Genomic DNA, 14,650 nt, shown 5'->3' with positions numbered 1-14,650 from the left:
CCAATACCCCTATTTAATTTCACTGTAACAATCCATGAAGCAGAGCATTATTCAACCCAAAAAAGTGCACCAGCAATCTGAGGCTCCACTGGCTGAGGTTTCCTCTGCAAAGCCTGTTTAGAAAGTCAGGCCATGCTGCTCACATTCACAGTTTGGCTTTCTGCTTGTTAGATGTTTACAAAATAATGTTCTGCTCTTGCTGACCAACAGAAAAAAAACAGTCCACAGGGCTCCAGCCCCACACAGCAATGTTTGTGTGTTCTGGGAACACATCCTACAGGGGTCTCTATGGCACAGCATTAGGCTTGCTCCTTTCAACTCTGGAATTTATGTCTCTTCATTGCTCTACAACTATTTTTTTTTTTAAGAAGATACCTATACCTCAGCCAGCTATTGACTGAATATAAATAGAGACTACCCCTACTCCTTTAGCCTCTTGACAGGGTGTTTGCTGTCCCAGCCTCCTGTACTCCCTGTATGCTGTTCCTGGGATCCTTGATTACACCACTCTGTTTTTTATCAGAGCATTAAAGTGGGACCAGGTGGCAGAGATGCCATGACCTGTGCTGAGTTACCTCCCCTGTGTTGCACTGGAACACAGGTGAGGTGTTCCTTTTCTCCCTCTTTTCTGAGCTAACTGCTCCAAGGGCATTGGTCTCTGGCCCCAGAGCCCTGGCCCTGGCTGGAGCTTGCCTACAGCTGGCAGCTGTGGGTTTTTAATGCAGCTCAGAATAAGACTGCTGAGGCCATTAAGCATTAAACTTCTTTTAGATTGAGCCCATCGAGCTCTATTTTATGCTTCTTGTCCTAAATAGGGGCTTGAAATGAGGTGTCAGATGTGTATTAGCCACAGTCTGTCCTCTCTGCAGAAAATGTCAGGGTGGCATGGGGTGGGCTGGGGGGAGATGCTGCTGCTTTACCAGAGCAGCACACAGACCTGGGACCAGCCCCCTGAGGCACAGGGACACTGTCCTGGCTGCCCTGGGCACTGCAGAGCATGCCAAGAGGAAGAACCTGGAAGCTCTTGGCCTTGTAAACTTGCCTTCAACTTTCTTTTCTCTTCATACTTTATTTATTCCTCTGGTACCAGGTTCAGCTGTTGATTTTTTTTTCCCATTTCTATCTGCTGCTCTTGCTTAGCTAAAAGTAGCAGGCTCAGCCTTGCCAGGAGTAGAAATGGCCTGGGATGGGCTTGGCACCCACTGCCACTCCAGTGCACCAAGTCATCAGCAGTATCTGCTCAGGCTCATTGCATTGAGCAGGGCAAAGCTCTCTGGGGAAACTCCAAGTCTCTGCCACACTGCAGCTTTTGTTTTCTACTTGGGGAGGGAATGAAAGCTTCAGTTGTTAGTTGGCCAATAATTCTAATTACTTTTGGCCATGAAGCCTGGCTCGAGTAATGGGGGATTTTTTATTTTCTTTCCCAAGCCCCAGGAACAACAGATACGTCCATCTTATTTAATTTTAATCCTGTCCCATGCAGTCAAACTTTGGCTGTATGGTTGCAACCCATGAACTGCAGCTGCACTTTAGGTCTGCATTGCCTCCCAACCCTTGGGTGTGCAGTGACTCCATCAAGCCTTCAGTGTTGCCATCTCTCCCCAGCCAAGCTGCCCTGCCAGTCACTGCCTGCTGCCCACCCATCACCTGGGGTGAGAATTTGCTTTTGCAATAACTGGGTTGCATCCCATCAGTCAGTGCCTAATGCTCCCCTGAGTCTGCACTGTCCCCTGGAGAACCATTGTCCACAGGCTACCCTTGTTTCAGTCATTATCAGGTCCACCAGTGCCAGCCTTTCTTTGTGATTTCTTTAAGCCTTATTTGTCCAAAAGTTTATAACTCTAGCTGTTTCATAATCTCAGTTTTAGTAAAAATGTGAAAAAAATGGTTAAGAACATGTGTCTCCCTTCAGCCAAGAGGCACGTTCATGCCATCATCATCTGCCACAGCACTGCCTCTTAGTGAAACAGTCACTCAAATGAGCAGCATCTGATGCTCTCTGCTTGCTAAATATAGCCCAGTGTGCAGTGTTAGCTATGCAGATGAAATATTCTGTCTAGCAGGACAAGAGGGATGTCACTGCCCAGACTGAAGGATCTCAGTCCTGCTGTTCAGTCGCTGATGTGGAGGAGCAGCTGCCAGGGGGAGCCTGGTGGGACTTGGCACAGGGCTCAGCTCTGCTTTTGCACGAGCAGAGGAAGAAGATGACAGCTTCTCTTCTTCAGCTGGCTTTCCACCACATGGGCATATCATTCTCTCCCCTCGTTTACAGGCCTTGCTGCCTTGAGTCTTGGCAAGTATTTTGGATGTTCATTACCTGCTGGGTTCCCCTCGCAGGATGAGCAGGGCCCAGAACTTTCCCGCTGTGGATCTTTAACTCACTCGAGGGCTTGTTGTTGTTGTTGCTGTCTCTCCTTTCCAGGCCGAGAACGTGCCCCAAAAGGAGCTCATCCAACGCATGCAGTGACCAGGAGGTTAGTGCTAATGGCTTCAGCAATTGCTGTTTCTCTCTTTCATGTTGGCTGTTGCACTGTTTGTCTGACGATGTTTACTGGGGCATGTTCTGAGTTGTAGAACAGGATCCAGAACTCCACTGTCGATATCAATGAGCTCCAGCTGGTGGTGCCAAGCCGGGAGAATGAGAACAACAACCACTCTGTGAGCCGGGAGCAGGCGGGTGAGTGCGGGGCCCGGGCCGGTCCATCAGAGCCTCCATCAGATCCTTCCTTCCCCTCAGCCCTGCCCTGCCCAGCTGGGGAGCTGCTCCACAGCAGAAAGGCTCTGCTGTGGGCACTGTCCCTGCTGCTCCCCCTCCCTGGAGGGTAATTCCCCTGGCAAGGAGCTCATGGAAGCACAGCTCCGGCGCTGCCAGCACAAGCTGTCACAGCACATGGCACTGCGGAGACACTGGGTTAGCAGAGCAAACCTGGTGGGTTCAGGCTGCTACAAACAGCCCACACAGACCCGTCAACAGAAGAGATTCACCTGCCCTGGGCCTGACTTTCTCCAGAAAGGATGGGTTTTACAATGCTCAGATTGTCTTGGCCAACTCCAGCTCCGAGGCTCCCTGTTCCTGTGGGTCTGCATGGATGGAGGTGCTTTGGGTCACATTTACCTCACAGTGTCCTTCCAGGAAAAGGCATCCCAGCCAAGCTGCAGAGAATGTCATGTGCTGCAGTTCTGAGTCACAACACATGAACTGCCCCAGTGCCCCTTTTGGTTGGTGGAAGCCAACAGGGAGGAACTTTCTGCTGTGTTTCCATCAGTTTCCCAGTGAACACTCAGCTCTCACAAAGGTATCACCACAAAAGCTAATTCTGTACTCCCAGCCACAACAGCTTCCCATCTCCTTCTTGAGGATGCTGTGGCCAGAGTTCTCCTTGCCTGGACCAGAGGACAGGCCTTGGGCACACATGCAGACACACATCCCCCTCCATGGCAGCCCCTGGAGCATCAGGCTGCCTGTAGGAGCAGATCACTGGGGTTTAACCAAAACCTACAGCTCCCAGTATTAGCAGGTATGAGTAAATAAAAATAAATAATGAGTTGAGCGAGTTTGCAAGTTTCTGATCTGCAGCACACCCTCAAGTGTTTAACACAAGGAATTTCAGTTCATGTCTGTTTTTATTAGAAAGCAAACCCAAGGGTGTTTCTCCTCTCCTCTTTTGTTTTGTTTTTAAAAGCTTGCAGTTTCAGGAGAGCAAACTGTTGACTTGAATTTCATTCTGGCTGGTGCAACAGCCAGCCAAAGGCTGTTCTAGATTGTCTGGTGAGGGAGGGAGGAGTTGGAAACAGATGTTTTGGACTCTTGCAAGCAATCTTTATTGATTTTCTTCCTTTCTCAGTCACTTCCTGCAGAGGCAGCACAGAACGGTCTCCTCAGGACACTGACCCAGATGTGCCCTCCTCCATCTCTGCAGTGACCACTGAGACTGGGAGTGATGAAGTGTTCATCATTTCTGCTGGACCTGGGACCAGTGGGCTGAGCTTTACCACCTACAGGATACAGGTACATCCCCAGCATCTCCTGCAGGCTGCAGGATGTCCCTCTTGGACAGCACTTGTCCATTTTTGCCTAATGCCCCCTTTCCAGAAAGGCAGGGACTGAACCAGGCAGTTCTCCTACCCCTCAAGCTGAGCTGCCATCAAATGAAGTGGACTGTGATCCCCTGAGCCAGAATCTTCCCAGCTTTGGGAGGAGCAAATGCAGAACCCTACTAGCAAATAATGGAGATGTTTGCCAGCAGACAGGAGGACCGATCTGCAGAAGTGTTAATTGGCAAAGCTGATGTTCCATTAAAATTTACCACCTGTAGTAACTAAAAGACCTGAGTCAGACTTACTCCTGCCCACCCCTCCCAAGTGATCAGGGAAATTAGTCAGCTCCTCAGCTTGGCAGAGAGTGTCTCACCAAGCTCATGTGAAAATTAACATTTTAGGCTCCAAAAAAATCAAATACTTCAAATGAAAGCACCGAGGCCCTCTCAGATTCACAGACAGAAACCTGAATTGATTCAGCAGGTTCTCTCTTATTTTAGCTCTTTCCCCTGGGCTCCTGGTCCTTTATTTATTCAGAAACAGATGATGGCTCAGAAGCCTCAGGTCTGGCTGTCACCTCTTCAACCTTGAGTGAGTATAAACAGAGCACATCCATTGCAGGTGCCTGCTAAAGCCTTTCCCAGGTCAACACTCTCTTCTCCAGTGCCCTGTCTCTTTTTCCCAGGATAAAGAGGATAAACAACCAGCACAAGGAACTCACATGCCCAGGACAGGCTGTGTAATACTTCTGTCACAGTTTACAAAACAAAAGCATTCTGTATCCCTGCACTTGATTAGGAAATTGGCCAGGAGGCCAGGCTGGTCAGGATTTTCCAATGCTGGTGTAAGACACGTGCTGAGCTTTGCCTCCAGCTGCCACCCTGATGAAGAGAAAGAGGGAAAGAAGGGAAAACAGCTCTGGAGCCTTCCCTTGCCTGAATGTGACCTTCTGTGGAGCAGGGCACTGGGGGATATAGCCAGACTGGGCACCCTTGGACAAACCTGGTCCTTTCCAGAGCAGAGAGCTTCACCTGGTGGCAGCCACACACATATCCAGCTTCTAGGCAGGAGGAAAAACCATTTTCCTGCCCGTTTTCCCCACTTTAGTCAGAAGGAACAAATACACACAACCCCCCCATTTCTATTCTGACATTGCTTCTGCAATCAACATTCAGAGGGCATTTATACATAAAAAAATAGAAGAGTGTTAAAACAGTGAAAGTAACCCAAAGAATTAAACACATTATTAAGCCAGAAAGCATCTCCTCAGTGATGTCCATGCAGCACACAAACAAGACAATACTCCCAATGAAATTCCTCAAGGAACCAAGGCTGGAAGCATGGCAGGACCTTTTTAAAAGCCCTGGGTCTTTCCCCACAGCTGAAGACCATCCTCTCCAGGGCTGTGCAGATTGAGCACAGCAGACCAGTTACAAACCTGCACTCAAAGGGGCTCTCATCAGGCCACTTCATGCTGAGGGCTCCTGGATGTCAGACGTGTTTACAGCTGAATTTTTGTTGTGTATTTTTAGGGTGTGAAATGCTGCTGGCCAGCCAGCCTCCAGGCCTCACAGAGGATGTGCTGTGTGGCTTTGTGGCCAGCACCAGGCAGTGGGATGAGATATCTGCTGGAACCCAGCCCGTTCCTTGGCAGGAGCTGAGCAGTTATCCCCTTGTGAAAACATGTGTGAAATCCTGAGCCTTCACAGTACAGTAAATAATGCCAGCAGACTCACCTCACGCAAAATGCTTGACTAGAATTTGTTAAATTATAAGGAGCTTTCATTAAAAAAATTATCTTGACTTTTTTCCCTGAGAAATTGTGTCTGGCTGCTTGGTCCTGTGCTGCCCACCAAGTGTGAGCCTGGGCCTGAGCCAGTGATTAACTGGCTTTGCTCTGCAGCTTTTGCTCTGCAGCTTCTGCTCTGCAGCTTTTCAAACCTGTTTGAAGACACCAGTCCTGTGTTATGAGGGAAGAGCTGGGAGGGCAAAAACCCCCTCTGTTTGTGACTGGTGTGAGGAAACAGAGGGTGGGATGGCTTCTGGGGAGATTCCAGGGTTCCTCCAGTAGTCATGGCTTGCTAAATCCCCTTTGGTTTAAGGCATCATTCACCCTTTGGCTGACTTATGACCATGATCTCTGACTTCTGAGCAGACACTGCAAGTTTCAGATGCAAAGGTTTGAGTAAAGAGTATGATCATGGAAGTCTAACAAACATTTTCCAAAGTCTAGAAAATACACTGTTCATCTTCCCAGTTACTTCCAGTGTACCTATCTCAAAACCAGAGGCTAATTTTTACATCAGTTTGGAGGTATTTATAATAATATTAGAATAATGAATCCTAAGACAGCCTGAAGGGGCCACTAAGGAGAAGACAGGTGGCTTAAAATTTATAAATAAAGATTGTCCCTTTAATAAAATCTTAGATTAGGAGCTTAGTATTGAAACCAACTTATGCAGAGCCTGATGCCTCTCCTGGCTTCCTACTGAGTTTCTTTTTCTGATCTAGTGCTAATTTCTTGCCTCTCTGCCCGTCCATTTCCAATATGACACATTCACTAAATAGTTTCTTTGATTTGCAGAAACTTGGGAGATTCAGATTCTCAGAAATATCAAATTACATGTTTCTGGTTTCTCAGGATTTTAAAATCCAGGACACTGTGGGATTTATTTCAGACACTCTTTAAGGACTATGTAAACTTTGGAAATATGGATTTTTCATTCTTCTCATGACAACCATATTCGCACAGCTGAAAATTAAAAATACGTATAGAGTTGTGTAACAGGAGGCTTAAATAACAGGTGAGGTATTAGTAAGAATGAAAGGAGATTCACAGGAATGTCAGGAATCCTCTAACTTTCCTGGCTCTAAGCTCATATCAATATTAAAGATAAAAATTGTGATTTCAAATGCAACATCAGAACTTAGAACATCAGAACATCAGAAGTATGGAAGAGATGTTTGCCTGTAGTTCATTCCCATGTCTGATCAGCTCTGATCTTCACAGGGCTGGTGACAGCAGTTTAATGTAGTCTCACCTTCTGATGATGCCAATTTTACAGCTGTCTGGATGTCTTGTTCTACTCCTAAGGCATGTTGTCCACCTGAAGAGCATTTTTTATGTGAAATGCAAATCCCCTTGGCTCCAATCCAGTTCTTGTGCTTCTTGTTCTATTCAGCACAGACACTGAGAACAGATTATTTCCTTTATTTTTCATTCCTTTTATTTTTTAATTCTTCCATAACATAGGATAATGAGCATCACTTGCTTCAGTCTTTTTCCCCAAACTGTGCATTTTTGAGACTTCTGCTTCTGGATTTCTTTCAGTAGGCTCCATCCCCCTTAAGTTTTATTTAAGGAGGATGGAGCCTACTGAAAGAAATACACAAGAAATACACCTGGAGCCTTCCAAGAGCCAAGCAGAGTGGAAGAATTCTGTTTTACACAGTGAAGTTTATGACTCTGGTCTGTCAAATACTTCCAGTAAAGTTAAGCTGTGGATATTTCATATATTTAATGAGGGTTGTAGGACTATATCTTACCTAACTGAAATTTCCCCCTTCAGCTGTAAACCCAAAACTGAGGGAGCAAGGTACAACTTTCCTCCAGGGAAGCCAGCGAGCTTCAGGCAGCAGACTGGAAGAGAAATGATGAGAAGTTGCATTCCTGAGTCCTCTGAGAAAGACTGAATCTAACTTGACTGTCAGCGCAAGTCTCTCACACCAACAGCCTGTTTCCAAAGTGTTTTATAAATGTTCCGATGAAAGATGCCTACAAGCGATCTTTATTTGCCGTTTGCAGGACAAAAACCTGAAAAGGAGCGTGACCAGCCCGGGCTCCGTGTCGGAGTGGCTGAGCTCCCAGCCCGCGGCCGCAGGGGCTGCGGAGAAGGGGAACGCGCAGCTGGAGAACCCCTGTCCCCGGCAGCGCACCTGGAGCGCCCGCACCTTCCACGACCTCCTGGCTCCCATCCCGCAGCTGCACAAGAAATGGTGCAGCTGGAGCACCAACAGCCCCTTCACAAAGCTGGTGGACAGCAGCGTGAGTCTTGCACAGGGGAGGGTGTTGGGGTCTCGGCTCCTGCATTTCCCCACTGTTCACTGGTTGGAACACGTTTTCCCCTTGGCCAGTGCCTCACCTCTCTGTCCTGCAGTGCAAACACATCCCAGTCCATCTTCCTGGGTGCATGGGAAAGTCTCTGCCTAATTATACTGTAATTTAGCCAGGCTTTCCTAAAATATTAAGCAGCTGTATTTCCCAGCAGTTGGCACCTGGTTAAGAAATTATCCCCAGTCCAGAAGAACATTAAAAAATGCCTTCAGACAAGATTATCTCATTGAGTGTTCTGACATGTGATTTTTTCCCCCTGGTTATGCCTTGTATTTATTATAATTGGTGCATTATTATTGCACTGCAAGGAATCTGTAGGTGTGGCAGGGATATCTGGGTCTCACTGACTGTAGTCATCAAACCAACAGCTTGTTACGAAGCTAATAAATTATGTTACTTCCTTTTTAAGGTAATAACATAGGTTTTTGCTAAAGAATGCATCTTACCTCTAAGATAACCAGGAATTTTAACTTTTAGTTCTCTTGGGATCAAAGTTTCGAGAGAGAGCTGCTTTCCATGGCATGTCTGCTAATTTTGTACTATTTTTTGCAGGGTTTTTCTACAGCTGCAAGACCCCAAGGTGTGCCAACCAGGAAGGTAATCTCAGCCACTGAGATAGAGGGAGCATCAGAGACTGTTTACTCTGATTCATCTGCCAGTAATGCCTCCTATCCCCTCACTCTGTCTGCACAGAGGCAGCGAAAGTTAACCTCCTGCAATTTGAAGAAATCCAGATTTGGGAACCCTTATTTTGGATTTTTAGCCAGTTCCCCTGACAGCAAACATATGAGGTCCTTGGATCCCTCGAGACATCTAGGGGCAGCATCTCCAGTTAACAGCCAAAGCCCCAAAAATCTTCTAGAGAGCTCCAACCCACTGAAAATCAACTTGGTCAACAGCTCAAAAACAAAGGAGCTTATGGTAGAAACAGATAAAAACAAACCAGTTTTTGTTATTTCTGAAGAAGGGGATGATCAGCAGCCTCTGGTCCTGGCAGAACACCTTAGTCAGTGTGGAGATCACCTGCCAGAGCAAAATGCTGTGTATGCTCAGGCTGTGCCAGAGAAGCAGCCGGTGGTTCTGAGTGCGGAGAGGAACAGCTCTGCCCCCTTCACATCGAGCCTTCCCCTGTGGGCTAAATCCCCCACGTCGTACAAAGGCCATGGGAAGGGCCCCAGCTCCTCCAGGGACCAGCAGAGCTCAGCTCTCAGTGTTGGTGGGGATGCCAACAGCGCTGAGCCCTCCCAGAACTGCGACGCCCCCGCTGCTGCCACGCTGTGCCAAGCCTCAGCCCAGTGATGAACTGGGAAAGATTGAACCATCAGGTCCCAAACCCAGAGGGAACAGGACACGAGCAGAGCAGAAGCTGTGCCCAGCAGCTCAGTGCGGCAGTCACATGTGGCAGCTTTGTTGAGAGCAGCCTTTGCTTCCTACATGTTGGGACTGAGATTACAAGGATACAAACCACAGCACAGCACCAATGCCATCTCCCTTCAGTCACTAACCTCATCTCTCTTCTCCTGCATGAGACTTGGATGGAGTTTGTACAAGAAAGCATCCTCTGGAAAGGTACTTCAGGCTGCAGAACCCCTTTTCTGGGATGGGAATGAAAGTAACCTGGGGCAGTCACACCGTGGTTTATATCTGAAATGTAAATCAGTCCCCTGTCCCTGTGGCATCACCTGAGTCTTTCTGTGGGGAGCTCTGAGTTGGCTTCTGTTTATAGCTCTGCCTGTACAATCCAAGCCTTGCCAAGCCAAGGGTAAGAATTCAATCATGCATGTTTGCATACAGTTTTGTAAACTTCATTTTAAGTATTTCATAACTTCTGCAGTCTAGCACAAAGCTTACCAAGCATTAGCAACTCTACTATTAAAGAGCAAGATTATCTCATCTCCTAACTCTTTAGAGAAGTGTACAGACAAGCTGAGCAACCCAATACCAGATGCTTGTTCTCTTAAAGTCTGATGTAGCTTTATCTTTGTTAGGTCTACATAGGCTTAGAACACCTCAGTCCACTACATTAAATGACTCCTCATGGCAACAGGAGCATGTGTAAACACTGAAATACTAGGAATAGTCTTCAGCATCCAACACTTGGATATTTGCAGCTGCTCTGATCCTATATTCACCAGCTATTTATTGCTGGTAACGCACATTGACTAGAGAAATATTCCCCTTCCTTTAGCAGGCAAGACTTGAAAGACGAAATTAAGGTGGGGCAAACTTTGAGTGCTCACTTTCTTTAGAACAGAACCCTACATGGCTGTGCCTCCCTGAGTACAAATCCAGGGCATTCAATGGAACACTGAACCAAAGGGAAGCCTGCTAGTCCTATTGCCTTTAATAACCCCATCAGTATTTTAATTTCCTCCTGGTGATATTTTCCTATCTTTGTAAGAGACTCCTGCATGTTTGTCCCAGAATTCAGAATTGTTTTTCTTTCTTAAATGAAACAATTCCCTCTGAAGCTGCATTTTGCAGCTGAGACAGCACATTCTTTTAAAGCAATAGTATGTCATAAAAACAGGTGCCAGAAAGAAATCTCCTGCACAAGTCTTCCCCTGTATTAGCTGCAGTGTGCATCCAGTTATCTTAATCCTTCTCTGTGAAGGCATTTAAGACTGATTGCTGAAATATTTAACTGAATTATTTATGATTTCACCTGCTGCTACAGCTTCCATTTGCCACCATTAATGTCTGAGATATGCAACACAAGACTGTAGGTTTTGCCTTATATTTTCTCTGTGTGTTAACATGTCTACCTAGACAGAAGCTGTGCAGCTGGTAGCAGTGGAAGCAAAAACACATTTGCCCTTTAGCAATTGACTCAAACATGAACAGCAAACAAATCTCTGCATTTATTATTTCCAGACTCAGTTCAGTGCCAAAGTCTGGCTCCATGTTGGTTGGTTCTTTTTTGGTGGGTATTTTCTGTTGTTGTTGTTGTTTAAATTAATGCTACTTGATTCAAAGGGAAGAGATTAATATATTTATGGTTTTAAAAATATTTAGAAGTCTTCAGTACTCTAACAATAACTTCCACTGCATTAAATTCATATACATTGTAATTTAATGTTCTCTTACTTATTACATTTTTAAAGTTTGAAATACTAAAATCTACTTTTGAAAAATACTTGTGTTCAATTATTGACAATAGTTACATTTGAAGGGTTGGAAAAAGTGGCTTTTTCAATAAAAGCATGTTTAACCACTCATTTCTATGGTGTAACAACACTTAATTTGTTTGGCTGAAAGCCTGAATTGTGCCTCAGAGCCTGTGGGGTACCCCAGTGGTGGCAGAAGAGCAGAAAAAGCAAACAATCCTTTTTAGATCCGTCCCGATTTCTCTGAGACTGAACATGAGGTGGTTGTTTACACCAACTCCTCCAGTACCTGTTGTGTAACCAAAGAGCAGACTCTGCTCACCAGGTTTGTCCAACTGCTGCCAGAGGAGGTTTCTGTGGGAGTTTGTGTTTCCTTCCAGGTCCATCAGTGCCTGCTGCAGCAGCAGATGGGCAACTAATCACAGACACCCTGGCTGCACCATGGACTCTACACACACACACATATACATGTGTGTATATATATATATATATATATATATATATATTGCTCTGGATGAACACAAAATATTGAACAGTGCTGCTTATTCTCAGAACACAGATGATTTAACCAACTATTTAAAGCTGATGCCTTCTGGCACTAGAAGATGCTGAAGGCCAGTGCCCAGGTACCCCAGGGGAGACTTCAGTTCCTGATTTGCCTTTTGAAGTTTTTTTGTTTGATTAGGGTTTTTCTGGATTTTTTTTTAATGCAGATCACTAAAATTAACTGCTAAAAAGGTATTTGTGTTATATTTTGTACCTTCAAAGAATGTATAAAATATTTTCCTCCTCTTACAGCTAAAGCAATTGTTTTGAAGTTCTCGTATTTTCATTTTTTCCCCCCCAGGAACACAAATAACTTCTACCTAAACTCTTCCAAAAAGTCACAGTGTAGAGCTAAGAAATTCTGAGAGCTCTGGGTGGAATAAAGCGCTTTAATACTCTCAGCTGTAAATATTGACTAGGATTAGTTTTTAAATAGTATTACTTATGGCATTTATTTTGTTCCTAACAGTTGTTATTACTTTGGAGAGCTATGTTGCCACTTTTAATGACAGAAAACCTCATTGCTCATGCATGGGCTTGGATTCAGTTTTGCCCTTGTGCAGTGCAGGGTTTGCTGTTTGATTCTGTGTTCTGTAACCAAGCAGTGAATGGGGTAAGCACTCCAAGCACTCACTGAAGAGAGGGGAAAAATCATTCCAACCACAACTGCATGGGGGGAAAATGTAAAAAAAAACATTATGGAGCTATCAAAGAGAAGTATTCTTTTCAACGAAACTGAATAATACTCACCTTTATTTTTTTAAAAAATGAATTATTCTGGAACATACTAGCCAAACCCTCTAGCCAATGTGTTAGGTAGACTAAATAGGACAAAATTATGTGGGCATTCCCTATTTTTTCACTGTACAAACAGTGGTTCAAAGTAAAAGCTTGAAGCCATAGAAGCTGACAAGAATCTGGTGTGCTGAGGTTCTCACTGTCAGGTATTTGAACTGGTTGGGAATGGAGGCTCAAAGGGGAAACAACACATTTAACATCCAGGTAAAGCATCCTAACTTGGAAGATTCACAATAGCATTTGGCAAGAAAAATCCCACTTATAACTTAGTAAAACATGAACTGAGGTTTCCTTTTGGAACTCTTTTTGTTAAGAGCAGTTGGTTGCAACTTTTTCTGCTCAGAACTCTTTTTTTGGGGGTTTTTTCCCTCAGGAGGGTGGCACATGAGCCCTAACAAAACATATTTGACTCAAACAGTCCAGTCAGTAGATTTTATTCTAAACAATTAAAGATTAATTTGAATTGCAAGGGAAAAGAAAAGGTAAGTCATTCCTAAGCCAACACTTACCTAATGAAAGCAAGTGAAACTCAGCAGCACTGAAAAGAATACCCAACAGAGACTAAATACAGCTTCAACATATATTCATGGTCTGTCTAGAAATGTCTTTGATGTTAAACCTCATATGGCGCACTTAGCATTTTTTATAATTCATTTCCTATGGAAACTAATGAGCTTAAGGGTGAAATTACCTCATTGAAAGTCAAAATGGAAGTGTGAAGAAAAGAAGGATGACCTGGAAAGCAGATTTAGAAGCAATCTTTGCATATTAAGCATTGCTGTGGGAAATAGTATAATTAGTTTTCTTCAGAACTTATTCCTTGGAATTGTATAAGTGGTATTTCAGCTCCCAAACATCATGCAGAAGGAACGTTAGATAAAATAGGTGGAAAAAATGCAAAATCCTCACATGTTCTTCAAATCAAGATGTTTTTTTCCTAACTTTCAGTGACTGTTGACTTATTTTTAAGTAGGCAGACCATAAAAAAAATAAGGCTCCTTTCCAGCAGACTTCTAAGGGGCCATAAGAAACCAGATTTTCAGAGCATAATTTGGAATAAGCATTCACTTCCTAAATTCCTAACTCCTTTCACTTGAATCAACTTATTTCCCTAAGCTCCTGCTGCAGGCTAAACCATCTGCCCTACACAGTTCTGCTGAAGACTGGAAATTGGTACCAAATGCATGTGTTTTGTTTGGTGACTGAAAAAGCTAATAATTAACCTTAGACTGTCAAATACCAAGTTATTCCTGCTAAATACAATGAAAACAGTTTCAGAGTTTAAGCAGAAATTATCCTGCAGAATTTGAGTACCTGAGCCACTCCAAGGGCTCCAAGAGCTGCCAGTGGTCATACATTTGTCCCTTCAATCCCATCAACATTTTTCTTTTTTCTTTGTGCAGAAAGTGCTTGGAAGAGCTTTGGCTGTGCCAGACCTGATCTCTCAATAGTGCATTAATCCCAAAGCAGCAGCTCCCTCAAACTAAATTAGTTACAAGTCATTTGTGGACATAATGGAGTAGAAATAATTTAAATCCGCCACTGCAAGTGCAAGGCCAGCCAAAATTACCAGTTTTAAAGGCTATCAGCTCATCTTTCTGGTGCACAGAACAACACTGTGTGTTCACTTTTACAATACTTAACCTGAGTTTGAGTTTCACTTAAATTTAGCCTGACAGCTGGGTAAAGAACAGCAACATAGATTAGCTACAACATTAAAGGGTATCCAGCTTCAAGTATGGGAATGGCAGCAGCACAAAAATCCTGGGATGCTAAACTGCAACTTGAAGCTTAACTCTGGCATCACTGTCTTCTTCCACCTCAGATACAACAGGGCAGGCAAGTGCTCCTATTTACTCAGCAAGGCTAAAGTTCTGTGCAGAAAAAGTTGTACTAACAGTAGTCATTTGAAACCTTATAATTTATACAATTGTAATAAAGATGAACACAGTATTACAGTAATTTCATCCAGGCTGCTGTTAAATCAGGTGGTAAAATACCTGTCACTTCAGTGTTTATGGTGTTGCAAGAAACTGAAATAGTAACT

General features: G+C 44.4%; 1 protein-coding gene across 1 annotated transcript in view; it reads left to right on the top strand.

The window, feature by feature from the left end:
- The window catches only part of LOC131091287 (uncharacterized), a 31,729-nt gene extending 20,339 nt beyond the window's left edge, over positions 1–11,390 (top strand). The window contains exons 3-7 of the mRNA XM_058037249.1: positions 2,423–2,474; positions 2,575–2,677; positions 3,846–4,009; positions 7,844–8,083; positions 8,705–11,390. Coding sequence (XP_057893232.1) covers positions 2,423–2,474; positions 2,575–2,677; positions 3,846–4,009; positions 7,844–8,083; positions 8,705–9,451 — 1,306 coding nt within the window. The 3' untranslated portion in view covers positions 9,452–11,390. The remainder of the gene's footprint in view (positions 1–2,422; positions 2,475–2,574; positions 2,678–3,845; positions 4,010–7,843; positions 8,084–8,704) is intronic.
- The last annotated feature ends 3,260 nt before the right edge of the window (positions 11,391–14,650 follow it).

This window comes from Melospiza georgiana, chromosome 18 (genome assembly GCF_028018845.1).
Source record: "Melospiza georgiana isolate bMelGeo1 chromosome 18, bMelGeo1.pri, whole genome shotgun sequence".
In the NCBI taxonomy this organism is placed as follows: domain Eukaryota; kingdom Metazoa; phylum Chordata; class Aves; order Passeriformes; family Passerellidae; genus Melospiza; species Melospiza georgiana.
Note: the sequence above shows the minus strand (reverse complement) of the source record. Positions and strands in the feature narration are given on the sequence as shown.